We start from the raw sequence: 10106 nt of genomic DNA on the forward strand, positions 1-10106 counted from the left end.
AAATTAACGCGCTATACATTCAGGTCAGTGGTTGGATATTACAATTACAAAATGCTTTCTAAAGGTCAGGAGCAGGAAGGGAACCTGAGATTGTTTGCCCAGGTAGTAAGCATGGTTTAATATGTGCTGGTTTGCTTAGTTCATAGTATCTGACCCAAATTTCAAGGAAAACAATTCCTTGAAATAAGAAAGCTCATTTGGTCTTATGGAAGCAGCTGGTCCCCTCTTCTGGTGCAGACAGACTGCCCCTACTGCTGCTGTTTTGTTCTTTTACTAGGTGCAGATGTGAATTAAACCTGCTGAATTTATTTTAAAAGCAACTAATATTTCTGATCTTGTTTTTCTTAGTCTGTTTTGTGGAACAGTCGTTATTTTTGATAGAAACAGGTACTTATTTTGGCACTTGGAGCTCTGAACATGTGTTCTGTGAATGAAATATAGTAACCAGAGATGAGAAAACAACTAATTCTTCTTATAGCTATAGTTATAGAAAAGTTAATAGTACACTCTTGTTGTTAGGGAAAATTTTTGGTGGAGTTGGAGATTTGAATAATTATCTTTCCCTGAACTTGCTTTACAAACTCTTCTTGGTCACAGCCATTGTACGTTTGCAATTTTTTGGAGTGTTTCCCCTCAAACATTGCCATCTAGAGTTTGTGGAATAACATGAGCACTCACTAACAGAACGACATGCTCTGTGAGGCTCCCTGTGGGAGCCTTTTGTCTGAAATGGCAAAGCACCACAGCTGAGTGCTCTTGGAAGAGTATCCTTTAAGAATGAGGTTTCTGGCTGTCCTGAGCTCTGAGTGCCCATTTGTGCTTCTGGAATGCCTGGTGTTTCTTTGAGGAAACTGAGTGACTGCTTTCATTCTGCCTTTGCAGCTTGGAAGAATTCTTCGAAGCCCATTTATGAAATTTGTGGCACATGCAGCATCCTTCATTATTTTCCTAGGCCTGCTGGTGTTCAATGCTTCAGACAGATTTGAGGGCATAACGACGCTGCCGAATGTCACTGTTACTGATTACCCCAAGCAGATCTTTAGGGTGAAGACCACCCAGTTCACCTGGACAGAAATGCTGATCATGGTGTGGGTCCTTGGTAGGTATATTGCCCCTTCTTCTTCCTGTTTTCCTGCAAATAGAAATCGTGAAAGGGAGGAGAGAAACCCAGGTCCCAAAGCTTTGATCCTGCTGCTGTGTGCAGCAACTAGTAAACCCTTAGGGCAGGTAAGAGGGCATTAGAACAGGTTTTGAATCATTTGTATCTCCTGGTTTAAACACTGCTTCATCCTAAATTGTGTCAGGGTAGGGAGTGAGTATCACTTGCATGCTGCCTTTTGGGAGTTCCAGCTTATTCTGTTTATTTGACAGAAGGCAAGGACTGGGATTTTCCAATCCAATGCGTGGCTGCTCTGAGTGTGGTTGGGATAGCAGCAGCAGCCCCCTTGAATTACAGCCAGGGAAACAATAAAAAGTTAGTGGGATTGTGATTTTGCTTTTTGTTGGGTTTTTATTTTCCCTAAGAAGCCTCTTTGAATCAAGCAAGAAGTCTTGATTCACAACAACTGCATCTTATGGTTGTGGTGAGGCTGTGATCTGGATTCAATCCACATAAATTAATTTCTGACAAGAAGTTTAAGTGAGAAAACAGAATTACACATAGCCAAATTCCAGTGTCTATGATGAAAAGTATCTTACTCTGTAAAGTGGAAAAACAGTAGTATAATTGTGCCCTTTATATTTATATTTATTTTATATATATATATATATATATATATATATAATCTGTGTTGTTGGGTAGCTGTGTTCTTGTGGAAAAATTAAACCCTCTGATTCAGAAGTGGCTCAGAAATATAAATGGCAAGAAAGTAAGAGGACATTTGTTCCCTGCACTTTATTTTTTCTCCTTTGGAATTACAAAGGTTTGGTTGTTTCGCCACAATACTTTCACTGAAAAGTCAAGGCTCTACTCTACCTTCTGTGGGGTGATGTCTGAACTATATTGCCATTAATTAATCTCAATTAATACCTCGCTGTTTGATCAACCCTGTTGAAACCAAGAGAGAATAACCTTAGTGATGATGCTGTGATACTGCAAATAAGTGAATCTCTGCTCCACTGGTATTATCCACTTCCATGAAATTGGAGAATGCAGGGAATTTAAATTAGAACGGTTGGGCAAACATTGCTGTGCTTTTTCATTTCTTCTTGCAGGTATGATGTGGTCAGAATGCAAAGAGCTGTGGCTGGAAGGACCCAGGGAATACATCTTGCAGTTATGGAATGTTCTGGATTTCGGGATGCTGTCCATTTTTATTGCTGCTTTCACAGCCAGGCTCCTGGCATTCCTTCAGGCCACAAAAGCACAACAGTATGTGGACAACTACATTGAGGAGAACGACCTCTCCGAGGTCACACTTCCTCCAGAAATTGAATATTTTACTTATGGTGAGCTTAGTTTTTCTGCCAAACAGATCTGAATGTAGGAAAGCTTGAAGGATGCATTTAGAAGACTGTCTTTACCCTGTACCTAAATTTGACCCCCTTGATTTTAAACATTTGCAAGTTGTGTTATTCTTGGCTAATTGCACAACAGATGAAATGTTGATGCGATTCCTTTCTCTATTTTTTGGTTCAGTTGTTTGAGATTTATTCATGTTCATAAACATCTATCAGCATTTCCTCCTGAAGGAAGGATGATGGCCCTGTGAAGTTCTGTTTAAATAGAATAAAACTACAAAATACTTATTGCAATGCAGAAATTGTCAATAAAGATGTGATTAATCTGTATTTACAACACCAGAAAATGCTGCTGACCATGTATTTTAGGATGGGCTTCAATATATTGTAACAGCAGACTTGGTTGTGTTACTTACCTTTATTGCAGTATAACTAATCTGAATATTGTCTACTGAATGTAATACCTGAATACAACCATTGTGCATATGTAAATACACATTTAGAAACACAGGGTATTTTGATATGAAACATTTTAATTCAGTGTTGCTCTGCTAAAATGGTGCATGAATTCACATTGTAATTTATGAATTTCTGTATAACTCAATTGTTTCTGTGCACATTGTGTGTAAAACCCACAATCCTATTTCTTTTGAGGTAATTGGCAAGAGTCTTTATGGTCACTATGGGGAACTAGGTTATATCCTGCAAAAAGCAAAAGCTTGGTGTGACTAATGAAATTGTTCATCAGGCAGCACTTAACTGCCCATCAATAAAACACCAAATAGGAATAAATTTCCCAGCTTTAGTGTAGTGTTTGTTAAGATAGCTAATACAGACAAGTTAAAAAATTCCTAATAAGGAATTAGGTATTATCTAGTTCAGGTTAAAATCCAAACTGCAGAAGAAAAATGTTATGTTTCTTCAAGTCACTTTTCTTCTAACAGAAGGCAATGTAACTCATACTCTTAATTTATGACTTAAATGAAAAAGGAGTAGAGCAGCAACTATTAGACTCTTCAAATATTTGTCTCAACTATATTCAGACATGTTAATAGAAAAATCCTATCAAGGTTTATTATTCAATATTGTGATAAATGAGTAACCCCTGTATTTCATATCTTCCAGCTAGAGATAAATGGCTCCCATCTGATCCTCAGATAATATCTGAAGGCCTTTATGCAATTGCTGTTGTTCTCAGCTTTTCTCGGATCGCCTATATCCTGCCTGCAAATGAGAGTTTTGGGCCCTTGCAGATCTCCCTTGGAAGGACTGTTAAGGACATCTTCAAGTTTATGGTCCTTTTTATTATGGTATTTCTTGCATTTATGATTGGAATGTTCATACTGTACTCCTACTACCTTGGAGCTAAACTAAACCCAGCCTTTACAACGTAAGTGTGAGGTTTCATTGTAAGTAAAAAGCCAATCAAAACTTTCAGGTTTTTCATTAAGATAACAAAGTCTGTGAGACATTGTGTGCTCTCTCTTAGCATGAAAATAAAACTGAAGACCTCAGAAAGCAGAACACAAAAGACCCATTGTTCCCTGTTTGTATAATGGAAGCTTTCATTTCAGCCTGAAATAATTTCACCTGTATATATTTCAATCACACAGACTTGTGGGCAACCAATTGGAAGAAAATATTACTTGATATAAAATACCTTTCTAGTTCCTGTTGTTCTGCATGTATTGTTACAGCTCTATTAGCTGTGATGGATAGGTGGAGAACAGAGGACAAATGGAAAGTGCTGTGAAAAATGCTTCCTGCATGTTTGTTGTTTTGATCAGTGCTCTGATTCACAGACAAATTAATTGAGGTTGTTTATCTGTCACTGTAAATACAACTTATTTATTTCTTTGTGTAGTTACTAATAATGCCTTCCTCCTTTTTCCCCTACAGAGTGGAAGAAAGTTTCAAGACCTTATTTTGGTCGATATTTGGCTTGTCTGAAGTAACCTCTGTTGTCCTCAAATACGATCACAAGTTCATTGAGAACATTGGTTATGTTCTTTATGGCATATACAATGTCACAATGGTGGTGGTTCTGCTCAACATGCTGATTGCTATGATCAACAGTTCATATCAGGAAATTGAGGTGGGCTCTGTTCTCAAGTTGTTCTCTTCTGTGACGCTGTAAAAATGTCAGAGTTAATTGGAATAATTTCAGTGGTACGTAAAAAGTACAAAAAGATTACCACAGGAAAGGATATCACAAAATGTATAAAAGAAGGCTGACTTTATCTAACAACTCAACCAAGCTGCAGAACCTCACAGCATCTAAACAAGTTTATATCATATCGTGTACACATTATATTTGGCATCCAACTCCAGTTAAAAAACAAATCAGAAGATGTATAGCATTGAAGATACTTGGGTTTGGAAAATCTCAGATGGCTGAATGGAAGTAGAAGTATATTTATAGTGCCAGCTTTCCAGACCATGAGTTCAAAGAGTACTACATTTGCACAGATGCAGGCACACACCCACACAAACAGGAAGAACGATTATCTAAGACAGAGTGTACGAATGGATATGCCATTCCCAGTCTTTTCAATGAGTTCTGGGAAATGTTAGGGAATTCAACAGAAAAAAACTAGTTATAAGCCTTGGAATACTTCAGTAAGAATGTATTAGGACAAAATAGGTTTGTCAGTATTTAACACAATTTCTTCAGAACCACAAAGTTTGCATTTTCTAAACTCTATTATAAATCAGAGTTGCTCATCACGGTTATGTAAAAAGTTGTGAGCACTACCATTTTAAGCCATTTTTTGCCTTGAGTCTAATACTTCAACACTTGTGCAAGTACCAAGCCCATGTGACCACTTTAATAAGAAAAACAAGACTTGAAAAACCCCTGAAAGCTCCACTTTAAATAGCAGGGAGTTTATATGTTGGCTTTCACTTGATGCAAAAATTATGCTTGCTTAAATGCTTCATGTGCCTGAACTAAGTATTCTCAATGAAATGTTGCCATAAAGAGACAACTGAAATTTGGTTAGAATAAGTACTACTACTTTACTAAGTAAAGTGGTTGCATTTCTGCAGAACTGCTGGAAGTCTTACTAGCAAGAATATAATGTTTTATCTAAAACCATAAAGATATTTCAAAGCAGTTTCATTTGAAAGAAGCTTTGCATTTCATAAAAACCAAGAGTATCATCTCTTTTATTTTCTAACACAGGATGACAGTGATGTAGAGTGGAAGTTTGCTCGTTCTAAACTTTGGCTGTCATATTTTGATGATGGAAAAACATTACCTCCACCCTTCAGTCTTGTACCAAGCCCCAAATCTTTCTTCTATTTCATCATGAGGATCATTAACTTTTCTAAGTGCAGGAGGAGACGGCTACAGAAGGACATTGAAATGGGAATGGGCAACTCCAAATCAAGGGTAGGTTCTGAAATCCTTTCATTGCAGGGATTGTGTGATAATTTGTGTCTATTCCAGAGGTCTTCTTTTCTTTTTAGTTTTAGCCTATAATCCATTATTCTAATGATAATAGAGTAATTAATCATTTATAGCAATAAGTCTCTATTTCAGACTGCCTAAACATAGTGCATAAAACAATAAATTATTTAAAAATTTAAATTTTGTTAGAACAACCAAATCTGGGGAAACACAATTAAAACAAAAATTGATGAGTGTTCAAAGATGCAAATAATTGATATTGAAATATTGATATTCCCTTGAATATTGATAAAAGATGCTGTAAGCCTATTTCCACAGAACAGGATGGCTAAAATTATCAGCATTAAAAAAAAACAAACAAAATAAAGCCAACATAGAATTCAAGGCAATCTCATTTTTTAAAAAAATAATACTCTGATATAGTAAAAGATGGAAAGATCCCCAACATGTCTAAAGATAAATAATAATGGAGCTGAATCCTAACTGTGAATTCCATAATTTATTTTAATTTTGTCTCATTTCTTCCTAGTTAAACCTTTTCACTCAGTCGAACTCCAGAGTTTTTGAATCCCACAGTTTTAACAGCATTCTCAATCAGCCAACACGCTATCAGGTAAGTACATACAGTGATCACTGTCCTGAGCAATAGAACAGTGAGAAGGTTCTAGCAGAATTTTGTGTTTCAAGTGCATTTTGCCTTCACCAGAGAAAGAAAACCTCCTGTAGAAATCAAACTCTAGGATGCTCCTTGAAAAATAAACCCCAGTTTTTGTCCAAGCTCATAATCTGAAGCATTTCAAAACTAGCTCATGCAGTACTTAAAATTGGTCCTTGATGTCCCCCTTGGGAAAATGTGAGGAGCAGACATCTGAAACTGGTGAAGGAATATCTGAAATGGGTTTCTGGGTAAGGGATGTGAAAGCTGACTAGGTTGGCTCTTCCCTTCCTTTCTCAGCATGCCCCCAGAAAAGCCCATTTCAGGCAAGTACTTCATCTGGGACTGTTCATTCTTAGGCAGATGTGACAGAGAGAGCTAAGAAAGAAAAATGAACAATGTTTAATTATATAATCTCACTTGATTATATAACTGTTTTAATCCGGCAGCAAATAATGAAGAGACTGATAAAACGTTACGTTCTGAAAGCACAAGTGGACAAAGAAAATGATGAAGTCAATGAAGGTAAGAAAGAGACTGCAATATTCAGAAGTAATTTTATTCATGTTGTATTAAGAACCAGTATTACAGTGATGCACGGGGGTTTTGAGTGAAAAGAGGGATTGTTTCTATTTCACATGCACTGAGGCTCAGATAGTAATGGAAAGTATGCCCATGTCATCAAAGAAATGGAAAAGTAGGACTAAAGAAGAACTGAGAAATATTGTCTGTAAAATGGGCCCCATTTTACAGACAGAAAATGAGGGCACAGACATAATGCACAGAGGAAATCTGTGAAGGAGCCATTAACTGTATTCACACTTCCAGAGTCCTAATCAAAGCTGCAGGATCTTCCTCTCTATTTCATTCAACTGAGCACACAATTATACACAATTTAGCACTTTACACTGTGAACTATTTGTCCTCCTTTCCTTCATAAAGCTGTGAGGAATAATTACCTGTGAAGCTGCCCATCATTAAACAAAGCTCCACAGTCAGCTGTATGGTGATAAAAAATGACAAATGTAACCTCTATTTTAGTGGGAGATCTTTTGAGAAAGAGTGGATCTGGGCTCCCTGGCAGATGTGAGAGGTGCTTGCTCCAGTTGCACATCCTAACTCACCACTGGGATGAGATTATGGCAAAGGTTGTCCTCCTCCCTTCAACCTTCCAGGAATGAAACACAGGCCTGCAGTCCAACAAGCAAACTCCTGTGCTCCGGCAGATCCCCAAACAAAAACTCTAGCTAGAATGTTATCAAGCAATAGAATGATGCAAGGATGGACTGAAGATGTTTTACTGGCATGGCAGCGTCAGGCAGCCGCGTGCATGTGTGATGTAAGGGGCCTGAAAGTGCTGCTCAGCTCTCAGCTAAGGCAGCAAAGCTTCTGTTTTGCTCCTTAGTTGTTCCCTGCTTACCTATAACTCTCTTCAGCAAGAAGCAGGGAGCAAAAAGAGTTAAATTAAATCCCCCTCAGTGCCTTCAAAAGGCAGCATTGTGCACTGACTGTTATCCTGACACTTCCCCATCCTCTGTGGCTGTACAGAGCTGTGATTGTCAGACAAAAGCAGAAAGGCTCCTGAAAGTTAATCCTCTCAGTGTGCAGCTCTCCTGAATTCCCACTGCTTTCCTCCTGTTCCTGCTCTGTGATGTAGGAAATCATTTGCCTAGTGACTGATGAAAAGACTATTCTATCACCAGCAGCGCCAGCCCTTTCCAGATCCGTGATGCCACTTTGGTGTTGGCAGAGATGTGTTAAAATTAGAAAGACAGTGCAGAAGAATCAGAGTTTACTGACATCATGGTTATGGCTTTGGCATCAGGTGTTGTAGAGGAAAGTCCACTTTGAGCAGGGCAAGTAACCCTTGAATTCTTGAGTTTCACTCTTCATCTGCACAGCCAAGTGTTCTGTGTTGTGAGCACCTCATTGGTACCCAAAGCACAGACCCAGCCTCTGAAGATGCAATTCTTGAAGTCTGCTATACGCTAAACAGAAAACACTGGCATTTCTATGTACTACAACTACTTTAACAAAAAGTCTAGATATTTTCCCTGTTCTGCATCACTAGAGAATGCAGGTGTCTCATCATACTCTTTTCTTTCGTACATGACAAATCATTTCCCTAGGCAGATACTGTGTAAGAATTCACATCCCTCATACTTGCTGGAAGAACATTTTTAAAAGCTTTTGCTCTCGAACTGAATATCCCTACAAGGGAACACATGCTGCTGCTTATTATGAGCCTGGCCTTGACAGATGTCTTTGTTTAAATGTGTTTTTTGTATTTGTGTCAAATTATAACATCATGTTAAATTGGTTGACTTTTTCTAATTCCAAGGATGTTGGTAAGGAAGAGGAGAGACTCAAAAGCTGTGAGTTTTACTACCAGCTCTGCCACACTTTTTCCTTGTGATTTTGGCACACCCCTTCAGAAAAAAAATCTCTTTTCCTTTTCTCTCTAAAAAGGGGATACTAATATTTACCAGCTGTTCAGCAGTGTTGGTGTGATTAATTCATTAACCTTTGTACAGCCCTTTGGGAATCTTTGGTGTTGTGTATATACGTGGAGCACAATGCAAGACCCCAGTGGACTGTTAAAATTCCTTTGGTGCTATTTAGGGCTGGAGACACATCTCACTGAGAATGTAGACGAGGTAAATCCTCCTGACCCATCCTGTACCTGCTCTCATGAACATTTTGGGATGATAATCTGAAATAGGCACTGATGTGCTTTAGCTGAATGTTAAGCTTTGCTAAAAAGTGTTTATTTTCATTATTAATGCAGGTGAATTAAAGGAAATCAAACAGGACATCTCCAGTCTTCGCTATGAACTGTTGGAGGATAAGTCCCAAGCAACAGAAGAGTTGGCAATTTTAATACATAAACTCAGTGAGAAACTAAATCCTAATATGCTGAGATGTGAATGACTCAACAAAGGAACCGTGGCTTCGACTACAGCACAACTATTTATTGGCAATAATATTTCAGTATCTTATACTTGAAAAAAAAAATGTATTGTAGATTTTTAGCATTAAATAACTTTATGTACAGCTTCTCTGGAATTTAGTCTTAGGAACTTTTATTAACTCACCACAAAAAAGATTGCTCTCTTCATTTTAATTGTCTAAAAGCAAGAACTATACTAACTTTTTTTTTTTTTTTGCATTTATGCATTAAAAAGGTATAATGGTATCAGTTGCTGATATTTTAACAGGTTTATGAGTACATATGGAGAATTCTTTGCACTGAATTTGCAAGACAAAAAATTAACAGATACAGTGTTACACTCTGTTCCTTGCAGTGTCCAGGTACAAAATAGGATTTTTCATACTACAATAAACCAACTAGAGATGAGTGGAGGATTACTTGAAATCGTTGTTCTTTATTAGTGGTGCTAGTAACGCGTGTAAGCCCAGAACTCATGGTTATGACCACAAGGAATTGCTGAGAACCAGGTAAGTGGGAATGTAATGGCAGCAGCGCTATTTAACATGTCTGTGTATACACGTACCCGCACCGACCCTTTCTTAATTCAGTGTATTTACACTGCGGGGAGTAAGGATTTTTTTTCTTTT

General features: G+C 37.7%; 1 protein-coding gene across 1 annotated transcript in view; it reads left to right on the forward strand.

The window, feature by feature from the left end:
- TRPC3 (transient receptor potential cation channel subfamily C member 3) overlaps positions 1-9880 on the forward strand; it is a 33077-nt gene extending 23197 nt beyond the window's left edge. The window contains exons 5-12 of the mRNA XM_041412091.1: positions 883-1099; positions 2215-2448; positions 3586-3850; positions 4360-4555; positions 5645-5854; positions 6402-6485; positions 6977-7052; positions 9316-9880. Of these exons, the coding sequence (XP_041268025.1) occupies positions 883-1099; positions 2215-2448; positions 3586-3850; positions 4360-4555; positions 5645-5854; positions 6402-6485; positions 6977-7052; positions 9316-9458 (1425 nt within the window). The 3' untranslated portion in view covers positions 9459-9880. The remainder of the gene's footprint in view (positions 1-882; positions 1100-2214; positions 2449-3585; positions 3851-4359; positions 4556-5644; positions 5855-6401; positions 6486-6976; positions 7053-9315) is intronic.
- The last annotated feature ends 226 nt before the right edge of the window (positions 9881-10106 follow it).

Source organism: Onychostruthus taczanowskii, unplaced genomic scaffold (assembly GCF_017590055.1).
Source record: "Onychostruthus taczanowskii isolate IOZ18803 unplaced genomic scaffold, ASM1759005v1 scaffold38, whole genome shotgun sequence".
Classification (NCBI taxonomy): domain Eukaryota; kingdom Metazoa; phylum Chordata; class Aves; order Passeriformes; family Passeridae; genus Onychostruthus; species Onychostruthus taczanowskii.